A 13,954-nucleotide genomic window follows, 5' to 3' on the forward strand; every position below is an offset into this window, starting at 1 on the left:
TCTCGTTAACATTCGCAGGTAGTCTAACATTCTCTCTTTTATGCCTACAGTGTCTGTATGCCTCTGTCACAGTCCATTTATGTACACGTCTTTATCCCTTGCAAAACTCTGAATTTTTCAAGGGCAAGAACAGTGTTCCTAGCACTTAGTACCTTGCCTTGGGGTAGGATCACTCAATACACACTTGATGAATGAATGATTAATACCTTGATATTTTTATTCCTTTAGCAAATTCAAAGTAATTGACTTTTTTTAGAAAGATAAAAAATAGAAATGTCAGAGTTGACTGATACAAAAATTTCCCTTTCTTCACTACAAATTACGTTTTAAAATAGTTTTATGCTAACTACTTTGTTGAAATATAATTTACATATTATGAAATACATAAATCTTAAGTGTACAGTTGGATGGATTTTGATGGGTGGAACCATCACCCATAGCACGATAAAGAACATTTTCATCACCTCATCCAGTTCCTTCATCCCTGCTTTCCCTCCTCTCCAGAGGCAACTAGTTTTTGAATTTCTTTAACTGTATAGATTTGTTGCATTTGTTCTTAAAATTTATGTAAATGGAAGCATGCGTATGTGTTCTTCAGTTTCTGGCTTCTCTAAACATAATGTTTCTGAGAGTAATCCATATTGTTGTGTATATCAGAATATCATTTCTTTTTATTGCTGAGTTGTATTCCATTATATGTGCATACCACAGTTTATCCATCTATTGTTGACGGATAATATTTGGGATGCTTATAGCTTTAAGTTATTGTGAATAAAACTCTTATGAACATTCTTGTGCGATATGCATTCGGTTCTCTTTGGTATATCCTGAGGAGTAGAATTTCTGGGTTGTAGAAACCATAAAATATGACTAGAAACTAAAGTTTTCTTAAGTGATTTCACTATTAATATATGAGAATTTGTTGTTCACATCCTTATCAACACTTAGAAATGTTATGATTTTCCATCTAGCCATTTTGATGGGAGTATAATGTTGTTTCAATTTGGTTTTAATTTGCATCTCCCTGAAAAGTTGTTAAGTGCCTTTTCATATGATTTTTGCCCATGAGGACATCTTTTGCCTGTTCAAGTATTGTCTGCTTAAATATTTTGCCTATTTTTAACATTTTATCTTTTTATTATTGATTTCTAGGAATTTTTATATATTTTGGATATGAGTTCTTTGTCAGATAGACATATTATAGATGTTTTCTGCCATCCTACAGGCTACAAAAATTCTGTAGCTTGTCTTTTCCATTTTCTAATATTGTCTTAGGATGAGTAGAAGTTTGTCGTTTTGGATGTGAGGGCAATCTGGCTGGCTAGGCAGGAGTCCTCTTCCTCCCTCACCACTCTATGTGTGTCTCTCCTGAAGCTGGATTCTTGGTCAAAGAGGATAGAAGAGGATTTTTCTTTGGTCAAGGGTATAGGAGTAGCTGCACTCCCTTTTTAGGACCTCCAAACAAGCTCTCAAGATCTATTTGTAGGAGAACATGGGGTAAAAAAAGTTTTAAGTTGGTAATTTTGATGAAGTTCAATCTATGGTTTTCTTTTATGGTGATATAGTTTGACTGTGTCCCCACCCAAATCTCATCTTGAATTCCCACATGACTCTGTGGGGGGAATTGAATCATGGGGGCAGGTCTTTTCTGTGCTGTTCTCATGATAGTGAATAAGTCTCATAAGATCTGGTGTTTTTGTAAGGGGGAGTTTCCCTGCACAAGCTCTCTCTCTTTGCCTGCCTCCATCCACATAAGATGTGACTTGCTCCTCTTTGCCTTCTGCCGTGATTGTGAGGCCTCCCTAGCCCTGTGGAACTGTAAGTCCATTAAACCTCTTTGTTTTGTAAATTGCCGAGTCTTGGGTATGTCTTTATCAGCACATGAAAGTGGACTAATACATATGGTTAATGCCTTTTTTACCTTGTCTGAGAAACTTGCCTATCCCAAGGAATATGTTCTCCTATGTTTTCTTCTAGATATTTTATAGTTTTAACTAGGTGTGTGATCCATCAAGAATTAGCTTTTGCATATATTGTGAGAGATAGAGTTCATTCTTATCTGTATGGTATCCAATTGCTTGAGAATTATTAGATTTTAATAATAGAGTATTTCCATATGCATGATCTTGTTTGATCTCCTTAAAGCATCTTGTGAAAAGACAAGAGCAGGTATTTTCTCTTTTACAGAAACTTGGAGGCAAAGCTCAGAGATATTAAGTTATTTAGGTAAGGTTGCATATCCAATTTACGGCTGAACACAATTAGAACTCATCTAAATAATATATCCTGATATTTAGTCATATGCTGTTAGTATACTAAACAGCCTCTCCTAGTTAAGTCTTAAAAATATCCTAATGGGGTTTCACTGAACTACTAGAGTGAACTTAATTAAAATTATCTGAAAAATATCTAATCAAATATGAAAGTTTTAAAATATCAAATTATTTACAGAAATTACAGTATTATTTTAAAACCAATTCAGATTCTAGGAATTGTGTGGATTATAGATTTGTGTGTTTTTTATTCTCAATTAGCTAAGTCATGAAACTGCAATTAATTTTATTTAAATAGACTATTTCATATACATATACACACATACATTTAAATTAAAGGTATAGTTTTAAAAAGAGGGCCACATTTTAAAGAGACAGATTTCAATGTTGTTATTAAAAGTTATGTTAGGCTGAGTGTGGTGGCTCACTCCTGTAATCCCAGCACTGTGGGAGGATTTCCTGAGGTCAGGAGTTCAAGATTAGCCTGGGCAACATAGTGAGACCCTGTCTCTACATTAAAAAAAAAAAAAGAAAGAAAAAGAAAGAAAATAAAATTAGCTAGGCATGGCTAATAGGGGGCTGAAGTGGGAAGATCGCTTGAGCCCAAGAGTTTGAGGTTGTAGTGAGCTGTGATTGTGCCACTGCACTCTACCCTATCTCTAAAAAAAAAAAAAAAAAAAAAAAAAGTGATTTTACTAGAAATAGCATTCATTGGTGACATTCCTGTCATTTTAGCTTTTCATTTTCATGATCAGTCACCTAATTTAAGAATGAGGTGCTTCACATTTATACTAATGACTGATTTCTGTATAGGCTGCCTCTCCCATTGTATCCTCCAACACTCACGGATGTGCTCATACCAGTCACCCACCTATTTGCTCACCAGATTTTGAATATCTTGGACTAAGAGCAAAGCCTTTAAGCCATAATTGAGATATAAATTAAAATATGAAAGGCAAATACTCTGGGAGACATAGTACATTTATTTATATTTACACTAGGCTGTAAATTATTAAGATTTTGTTGGGGTGGGGGGAGATTGCTTTTTGAGTTTAGATTCTCATAGAAAAAGAGAAAACATCAAGTATTTGGGCCTTGAAAAGGTTTAGACAAAGCAGGAACCCTAGGAGTAGGAGGAAAAAGCAATGTCTGAAGTCTTCCTTTTCAAGGCAACTATAATGAATTGAATAAAGCCAAGATATCTGGAAAAAATACATTCAAGAAAAATAAAATAGAAAATATTTTAAAAATTACTCTAGATGTTGATTAGCCATGTCAAGGCTATAAAGTCAAATAACTAAAATTTGGGGGCATTAATACATTTACAGAAGGGACTGGATTTGGGGTGTATGAGGCAGACAGTTCCTAGTAGTATGATACAGGGGCCAAGCATCGTAGGAAACAGTCTAGCTTAAAAGTGGATCAGACTTAATTTTCAGACTAGTGTTAGACATTGAGATTCAGAATTCTCTAATCAGAGAACCCACCTAATATATGATGGTGGATTAGATTAATAATGTAATTTGGATGCACTCATTGTTGGTGGGTTAATTAACACAGGCTTCTGAGTTTATTTATAGCTTAAATGAGCAAATGCAATTTCATGTAACAAATATTTTTGATGAACACATAGTTTCCTTTAACAAACATATATTATAGGCTTTAGGTCATCATAAGCCTTGTTGTTAGAAGTTATAGCATTGTGAGTTTAAACCAAAAACTTTTATTTAAAATAGTTGACTATTTAGCCTTGTGTTCCTTTTCAACAAATGACATCCTATTGGTGATCATGATGGCAAGAAGCAAAGCATGAATTCTTTTAAGCTTAAATGTGACCTTTACCCAGCTGGCTAGTCTTCCCATGGAGCTCTTTATTTATTGTATTCACATGGACAACAAAGCACAGTAAACAAAAAAGGGAAAGCAACCAGTTTAGCCCTTTCAGTGCTGCATCAACAGAATTATTATCTCTTAAGGTTCTCATCAAATGAAATCGCTTGTAAGTATATACTAAGGTCAGTCAAAAAAATTAAAGCCAACCTCCACTTTCTAGTTTATTAGCTTTATGACTTCAGGAAAGTTACTTCATCACCCTAAACCTTACTTTTCTCTTAGGTAAAATTTACCTTAACTCTGAGGGTGGTTGTGAGGATTAGAGATATGTCTGAGAGTTAGTCACGTAGTAGGTTACCCATCAATATTAGTTAATACTATCAGCTCTTGATAGATTTTAACTTTTATTATTTTCATTTCCTAGAACGGATATTCATGTTCAAATAAAGCTCCATTCAGATACTCACTAGGAAGGTCTGTATTTATTTGTTTATTTATTTTAGAAGACAGGATCTCACTCCATTGCCCCGGTCGGAGTGTAATGGTGTGATCACAGCTCACTGCAGCCTCCAACTCCTGGGCTCAAGTTTTCTCCTGCCTCAGCCTCCTGAGTAGTGGGGACTACAAATATTTGCCACCATGACTAGCTAATTTTCTTTCTTTCTTTTTAATGTAGAGAAGGGATCTCTGTATGTTGCCCAGGCTGGTCTCAAACTCCTGGCCTCAAGTGATCCTCCCACCTTGGCCTCCCAAAATGTTGGAATTACAGATATGAGCCAGTAGAAAAGGTGGTCTTTTCTACTGTCCTGTAAAATGGTCACCCTCTGCTTGTCCCTAGCACCTTGTCCATATATACATTGTAGCCCTGTCATACTGCCATAATTATTGATTCACACGTGGGCCTCCCTCACTAGGTTTGGAGGGCTGAGGATACTTTATTTGTATCTCAGTTTCTTCTCCTTCGGTGGCGGAGGTGGGAAATCAGCATTTGCTGACAATGGCTGATGGGCCGACTGAATGGCAAGTATGCTATTATAAACCCAAAAAAGGAATTTGTAGCTTTAATATTTTCTCTTTATCCTAAATATTCTTCTATTTTTCTAAGTGTTTCTGGTATAGATTTATTTTTACTTATCTTACTTGGTCTTTGGAGATCTTTTTGACGTGAAAATTTATGTCTTTTCTGTAAAATTCTCAGCTCTTGTCTCTGAATATTGTGTTTTTTCTGTTACCTCAATTTTCTTTTGAAACTTCCTCTAGATGAATATTGGGGCCTATAATCTGTTCTTTATGACTTTTAATTAATCTTTTTAATCTTGTTGCCTCTCTGTGCTGTATTTTGAGAGAATTTCTTAGTACCGTTCTCCTGTTGGCCGGACACGGTGGTTCATGCCTGTAATCCCAGCACTTTGGGAGGTCAAGGCAGGTTGATCACTTGAGGCCAGGAGTTGGAGACCAGCCTGGCCGACATGGCAAAAATACTAAACATTCAAAAATTAGCCAGGCGGTGTCTGCCTGTAATCCCAGCCACTCGGGAGGCTGAGGTATGAGAATTACTTGAACACAGGAGGCGGAGGTTGCAGTGAGCTGAGATTGTGCCACTGTACTCCAGCCTAGGTGGCAGATTGAGACATTGAGACTCTGTCTCAAAAATAAATAAATAAACAAATAAATAAATAAAGTACTGTTTTCCAATTACCAAATCTGTCTTCAGCTGTTCTAGTCTGGTTTTCATCTTGAATGTTGAGTTTTTTAAAAAAATCTTAATGACTGCAGTTTTCATTTCTAGGATTTTTAATTGATTCTTTTCATAGCCATCTGTTCTTGTTTCATATCTGCCTTTGTTTTGTTTTATACTTTTATATTCCTTGTTGTCAGTGAGTCATGTATTAATCTCTTTATTTAAAAATCTTTGTTAGAGGGTTTTCAAATAATAGAATATATATTCTATAGAAGATCCTATAGAAACACTGATTTCATTTGGTGTGGATTTATATTGTGATTGCTGATTTTTTTTTTTTTATAATTTTAACTTTTATTTTAGATTCAGGGGGTACATATGCAGGTTTGTTACCTGGATACACTGCATGATGCTGAGGTTCAGGGTACAATTGATCCCCTCACCCGTGTACTAAACATAGTACTCAATAGTTCGTTTTTCAACTCTTGCCTCCCTTCTCACCTTCCACTTCCAGTAGTCCTGTTTCTGGTGTTGCCATCTTTATGTCTATGGGTACCCAATATTTAGCTCCCATTATAAGTGAGAACACGCAGTATTTGGTTTTCTGTTCTTGCATGGATTTGCTTAGGATAATGGCCTCCAGCTGCATCCATTTTGCTGCAAAGGACATGATTTCATTCCTTTTTATGGCTGCATAGTATTTCGTGGTATATGTACCACACTTTCTTTATTCAGTCCACCATTGATGAGCACCTAGATTGATTCCACATCTTTGCTATTGTGAATATTGCTACAGTGAACATACAAGTGCATGTGTATTTTTGGCAGAATGATTTATTTTCTTTTGGATATATACCTAGTAATGGGATTGCTGGGTTGAAACCAGTTCTCAGTTCTTTGAAGAATCTCCAGATTGCTTTCCACCATGGCTAAATGAATTTACATTCCCACCAGTAGTATACAAGTGTTCCCTTTTCTCCACAGCCTCACCAGCATCTGTTGTTTTTTTGGTTTTTTGATAATAGCCATTCTGACTGGTGTGAGATGGTATCTCATTGTGGTTTTGCTTTGTATTTCTCTGATGATTAGTGACGTGGAGCATTTTTCCTGTGTGTTTTTTGGCCAGTTGTATGTCTTTTGAGAAGTGTCTGTTCATGTCTTTTGCCCATTTTTTAGTTGGGTTGTTTTTTGCTTGTTGAATTGTTTAAGTTCCTTGTAGATTCTGAATATCAGACCTTTGTTAGATGCCTAGTTTGTGAAATATTTTCTCCCATTCTATAGGATATATCTTTACACTGATAGTTTCTTTTGCTGTGCAGAAGCTCGTTAGTTGAATTGGTACCACTTGTCAATTTTTGGTTTTTATTGCAGTTGCTTTTGAGGACTTAGTCATAAATTCTTTCCCAAGTTCAATGTCCAGAACGGTGGTTTCTAGGTTTTCTTCTGGGATTCTTATAATTTGAGGTCTTACATAGATTGCTGATTTCATTGGCTGACTTTCTTAGCATTAGATTTTAAAAATATATATTTTAGAATTTTAGTTTTTAGACTATTTTGAGTGGGAGGTTTTTTCCCACAATCACTCATGTTCATTTTTTTCCTTTTTTTTTTTTTTTTTTTTTTTTTAAATAAAATAAAGGTTTTCCAGTTCCCTTTACCCAGGTCTTCTAGACTCCCTCCTGTACAGGCCTTATAAAGCTGGCTTGGGGCACATGCCCTGTGATAATACTAGAATGTTCTAGACCCAGGAGCTGAGCAAGCAAGTGGCTTAGTTTAGTTCCAAGTATTAAGACTGCTTGTGTGTCCTCCTGCTTTTAGATCCACAGCTACAAATAAGTTATATCCCAGGAAGCAGTTGATGGCTATTTTTTTTTCTTCTCCTTTTCTTCCCAGCCTTCTCTCACAAACACTGCCCCCGTAACATTAAAGAGTGAGACCAGCTGTGATTTCCTAACACCTGAGGAGCTGAACTCTAGGCTGGCAGATCAAGAGCCCAGCAGCCCTTGGCTTCAGCCTTGCTCACTGCTTTTTCATTTCTCTTATATTTCTGCTTCGTGGGGGTTTTTATCTTGTTTTTGAGACTGGCAGTGTCTATTACTGCTGTGTATTTGGAACAGAACAGGGGGATACTTTGAAGCATGAACTCACTGTGCCAACCTGACTGGAGGGAATTTTTTTTTTTTTTTTTTTTTTTTTGAGATGGAGTTTCACTCTTGTCGCCCGGACTGGAGTGCAATGGTGTGATCTTGGCTCACTGCAACCAACTGGAGGTTTTCTAACCTGGAAATTTGATCAGATATTTTAGCTACTTCTCCCCTCCCTTCCTACCCCCACCCCATTCCCTGAAGGCATTGTGGAGGGTAGATTGGAAGGAAGACTAAAGCTAAGTAAGTAATTTAGGATACCGCAGGCAACAAATGATCAAGGTCTGAACCAAGATGAAGAGAAGAGAATGGATTTGGAAGATAATTAGTGGGTATAGTCAATAGACATGGATAAGTGAATTTGGGAGGTGTATGTTCATATTTCTAACTTAGAATGGAGATAAAAGTCACCAAGAAAGGAATATGGGAAGAAGAGTAGATTTTGGTAGGGCAGTGGGTCAGGAATAGAGACAGTAGTATTAAGACTTTTACAATTGTTTGAAGCCTCGTACATGTTTTACTAAAGATCTTCTGATACATATTTTTCCTAGCAGTGCATCTCAGTGCCCAAGATCTTTGAATTTACCATATTTGCGAATCTCTTTACACAAGGTTCAGCTTTAAACATATATAGATTTCTCCCCAGCATTTGGAAAACTTTTCCTCAGCATATTCATTCATTTCACAAACATTTCTTAAGTGTCTCTTAAACAAACAAGCATAGTCTGGCCTTCGTGGATGTCACAGTTAATTGGAGGGAAAAGATAGTTACCAAACGGGCAATTGCTAACTGTGAAAGTGCTGTAAAAGACAAGGGTATTGTGAGAGTGTATGAAAGCAGGGCCTGGCCAAGTCTGCGGCCCATTCTGCATAGGGCACAGTGGGAGGGAGTGTTCACTGTCCGTGGAAGGCTTTCCCGAAGAAACTGGAGCTGTTCCCTGTCTGGCGCACTCTGCCCTAATGTCTGTGCAGAGCTGGCTGCTTCTTACTATTCAAGACTCAGCCATGTTACCTCTTCTGCAAGACTTTCCATGACCATACCCAAAACTAAAGTCCAGCATATCACCCTACTTTATTTCCTTTTGGAACATTTATTTTTATCTGAAATTATTGTGTTTATGATTATTGGCTGTTTCAACCAACTACAATGTAGGTGTCCTTGCCTCTTTTTTTCTGACTTGCAGTGACCTTGCCTCTTTTTTACTGACTTGCACCCCCATTGCTTAGAATACTTCCTGAAATGTAAGTGTTCCAGAAATTGTTAACTGACTGCATAAATGAATGTCCTTGGATCTTGATCTCTTGCGTAGTTGCTCTACTAATTTGATTTCCTTGTCCTGTTTTTTGTTTGTTTGGGAAGACTCCTCAAGTTGGTTGTCTACTTGTTCATTTTTCTATCACCTGAATCCTACCCTCACTCCCCTGTCATACTGTAATTGAGGTTGCCAATTGTAGCATCACACCCTATGACGATGGTGATGGGCATGTGACTGTTTCAAGCTGGGTCACTTGGAGTCCTTCTCTTGATACTCCAAATTTGAAGGAAGGAAGAGGGAGACTTCTCAGGTGGCAGTGTGAATCTAGAGCTGTTGGTGGCCATAACCATCCAGATAAAAGAAGCCAATCTGTAAGAAGAGAAAATGAAAGCATTTCCTAAGGAAGCAGAGATGGCAGGGAAGAGAAGTCCTGGTAGCTTTCCAGTCTTGGCTTCCTTTGTGCCTGAGGCTCAGTTTCAACCCCTGGTTTTCCCTGGCTTTTGCTTTACCCAGTTCAAATGGAGTTTCTGTCACTTAGAGCCAAAAGATTCCCAATTAAAACTGTATATAGCTTTATTTTCATTTTAACCCATACCTCATCTAACAACCTTTTTATCTTGATGTGTTTTATATAATATCCTTGGGTATTGATCTGTTGGACTAGTTTAATTTCTGATTTCAGAGAATCCATGTTTTCTACTTCCAATTCCATTTCTTTCTTTTGCTGCCTAAGTTTTCTACTTCCAGTACTATTCTTTCTTAGTATGCTGTCCTCCCTTTCTTTTCAGAAACATATTGTTTAGTAGTAAGTAGGTGCTATCTAATTATTACTGTTGTTGTTATTTAACTCATCCTTGAAACAGGTTTATTAGGTTCTTCTTGGATTTTCTCACTTTCAACTTTGATGCTTTTGAACAGCCAGGTTAGTACCTAGTATCTCTAGCATGATAGGAAGCCAGGGTAGTGGGCAGAAGCTCACTTCTGGGTAATTTCTTCCCTGTGTTTGGTGAACTGCTGTGGCCTGATCTTCTTGGTGCTGCTGACTGCTACCTCAGGGTGGGGCTCTGATGGTCTGGGGAGAAGTCCTCCACGATTGCAACTGGCTCTCTGCTTGGTGTAACTGCTTGTCTCTTAGAACTATTGCAGCTGCCCTCAAATTCCACCAATCCACACAGACTCCAAGGAGAATATTTCATATCTATTCTATGATTTCTAGTTCTAACTTAATTAGAGCAGTGTTACAAGAAATTATTTCAAGCCAAGCAACTGTCTTAGGCAGCTAAGTTGTAAATTGACTTAGTATTTTTCATCAATCTGGTTCCATTTACACTATGTCAAGAAGAAAATTAGCAGCTTTTTGGTAATTTGTTTCTTTATTGATTAATTCACTAATTTTTTTTTTTTTTTTTTTTTTTTTTTTTTTTTTTTTTTTTTTTTTTTTTAACTGAGTCTCATGCTGTCACCCAGGCTGGAGAGGCTGGAGTGCCATGACCCAGTCTCAGCTCACTGCAACCTCTGCCTCCTGGGTTCAAGCGTTTGTCATCCCTCAGCCACCTGAGTAGGCTGGAATTACAGATGTGCACCACTGTGCCCAGCTAACTTTTGTGTTTTTAGTAGAGATGGGGTTTCACCATGTTGCCCAGGCTGGTCTCGAACTCCCGGCCTCAAGTGATCCATGCACCTTGGAAACTCAGTAAATATTTACTGAGCAGCTACTGTGTGCCAGTCACTCTTGGAGACACTGAACATATCAGTGTTTAAAATGAGACTTCTCTGCCCCTCATGGAGCTTATATTTTTGGTGAGGAAACAAACAATAAATAAGTAAACCAATAAATATATAATACTAGGTAGTGATAAATGCCAAGGAGAAAAATAAAGCAGGAGAAAGGAATAGAGAGCAATGAGGGTGGGGCTGTTTTAGAAAGGGTAGGCAGAACGGAGATTCTCTGAGGAGGTGACACTTTAGAAGAGACCTGAGTGAATCAGGGATAGAGCCATACAGAGAGTTCCTGGCAGAAGCAACAGCCAAAATATGGCTCTAAGGAGATGAAGAGCTTGGTAGAATTGCAGAGTAAAGCACCAGGGTAGCTAGAGTAGAAGGAATGAGGGGGAAGGTGGAAGGAGATGAGTTCCTGATGTTAAACATGGGAAAACATGTTCTTTGTGCCTCCAAAACCAAGCTTTGTCCATTTTTCAGGGGAAAGATAAGTGTGTGACATATTGTTCCGAAAGGCTAAAATTCATAGCCGACTTCTGTTTATCACATGACACTGAATGGTTTCCCAAAACATTGTGGCAATTCGGGTTATGGAATGCAAACTGATCATAGGAGGCTAAGGGTGTTTAGAATATGATTTGAAGCAGTTATAAAGTTGATTTGGAAGGAAGAAATAACTAAGAAGTGAGATTAGATAAAATAATCTTGGGAAAGATGGCAACTTGAGCAAAAGCTTCTGACACTGTCCACACCAATGCTTAATGAAGTGACCAGCAGTGAGAGAACATTGTTGGCCACTGTCATCTAAATATATCCCAAATTTGACCATTTCTCATCACTCCCACTGCTAGTAAATTATAGTTAGAAAACATTAATACTTTAATTCATCATACTTAGAGCCCACAATGAACATATAAGTGGATCATTAGGGACTTTTGAGTTTATTTTTGAAAGGTGGCTTGGGAAGCCATATTTGTGAGTTCATCCCAAGATGGAGAAAGGCAAGTGATTTCCCTTATTGTTTTTCTAGGAAGAAGGTTGAAATAATAGTAATACCTTATATTTGAGTGAATTATAGGTTACAGTGTACCTTTGTATCTAGGAATTCAACCAGACAGATATTGCTTGTGCTGCTTTTCAGATAGAAGACTCAGGCCCAGATAGACCACCTGACTGACTCAAAGTCACACAGATGGTTAAGGACACAGCTATCACTATCACTAGAATTCTTATCTTTGACTGTGCTCTGTCACTCTGCTAAAAAGCAACAAATTGTTTGGATAGGATGTTGTGTCAGAGAAAAGCCAATTGCTCTCCCTTTTCTTGCCCCACCCCAACTGGACCCCTATAAGGTAACAGATGTTAACAATATTGTGAGTATGCCATATGTTTGCCTGCCTGCCTGCCTTCCTGTATTCTTGTCTGTCTGTCTGTCTGTCTTAGTCTGCTTGTGCTGCTATAACAGAGAACCAAAGACTGGGTAATTTAGAAAGAAGAGAAATTTATTTTTTCATGGTTCTAGAGGCTGGAGAGTCCAGGATCAGGGCACTGGCAGGTTCAGTTTTCTGGTGAGGGCTGCTGTCTGCTTCCAAGATGGCACCTTGATGCTGCATCCTCTGGAAGGCAGGAATGCTGTGTCCTTATGTGACAGAAGGTCCAAAATGGGATAGTGGAAGGCAAGCAAGAGACAAATGCTGTGGGAAGCCTCTTTTATAAGGACCTTTATTCTGTTCACAAAGAAGGTGACCTCATGGCATAATCACCTCTTAAAGGCTCCACCTCTTAATATTATCACATTGGCAGTACTTGAATTTTGGAGGGGATATATTCAAACCACAGTTGTATGTACTTCTCTATTTGCTTCTCTCTTCTGTATACATATATAGTGGCTTCTTTTCTTCTATATGTTACAGCTTCAAATCAAATTGTGTATATTACTTTAAATCTTTAACCATGTGTCCTGGTCATACATCTAGGTCAGTATATCTAGATCCAATTCATATTCCTTCTTTGTATGTCTATATTGTTTGATTATTGCAAAGTATATATTGCTTTTTTTTTTTTTTTTTTTTTTTTGGAGACAGAGTCTCGCTCTCGCTCTGTTGCCAGGCTGGAGTGCAGTGGTGTAATCTCGGCTCACTGCAACCTCTGCCTCCCGGGTTCAAGCCATTCCCCTGTCTCAGCCTCCTGAGTAGCTGGGATTACAGGCACATGCCACCATGCCCAGCTAGTTTTTTGTATTTTAGTAGAGACGAGGTTTCACCATATTGGCCAGGATAGTCTTTGATTTCCTGACCTTGTGATCTGTCCACCTCGGCCTCCCGAAGTGCTGGGATTACAGCCATGAGCCACCGCACCCAGCCATACATTGCTTTTAAAAGGAAAATCCAATAATGTATTTAAAGTGAAAAATGTAATGCCAGTATATAATTTTATCATATATTAATGACCTATTTACCTTTTAAAGTATAAGAAAAGGAATATACTTATCAATAGTTCTTTATTTGCTGCAGGTTTTTTCACTGCTGCATTTTTACTTTTTAAAAAATTTCTGTAGAATAAGAATTAATTATAGCCTTAACTAGTATTTCCTTTTCTAAGCAGATTCAATGTATTTTTCAGGTTATTATGTCCGGGAAAAATCTAAGCAAGTCATCACATTGCTGATGGATGAACAGTTGCTGTGTAAAGAGAGGGAAGTGGCATGTCGGACTAGACAGCGTACCTCCTACTCTATGTTGTTTTCTAAAAGACCACTTGGTTCAAGTAGCTCACTGACAGCGTGTACTTCTGCCCCTACATCAGATATTTCTGCTTCAGAGAAGAAGTGGAAGCTTCCTAAGTTTGGAAGGCTACATAATAAAAGTACGTATATGACCATTAGCCTAAAATGCAACAGGTATCATTAAAAATGATTTAAAAATATAAAATACTATCTTTTAGTACTAAATTATTAATATCATTTAGTACTACTGTTACCATATTAGGCTTCATACTATAGAAAACAATGATGAAGAATATTCAATAGAAGATTTTATGACATTTTTT

At 37.6% G+C, this 13,954-nt stretch overlaps 1 protein-coding gene across 1 annotated transcript in view; it reads left to right on the plus strand.

Moving 5' to 3' along the window:
- Nucleotides 1–13,954, plus strand: part of ENTHD1 (ENTH domain containing 1) — a 150,036-nt gene that overhangs the window by 17,802 nt on the left and 118,280 nt on the right. Inside the window, exon 3 of the mRNA XM_007975853.3 lies at nt 13,529–13,771. Coding sequence (XP_007974044.3) covers nt 13,529–13,771 — 243 coding nt within the window. The remainder of the gene's footprint in view (nt 1–13,528; nt 13,772–13,954) is intronic.

This window comes from Chlorocebus sabaeus, chromosome 19, assembly GCF_047675955.1.
Source record: "Chlorocebus sabaeus isolate Y175 chromosome 19, mChlSab1.0.hap1, whole genome shotgun sequence".
Taxonomy (NCBI): domain Eukaryota; kingdom Metazoa; phylum Chordata; class Mammalia; order Primates; family Cercopithecidae; genus Chlorocebus; species Chlorocebus sabaeus.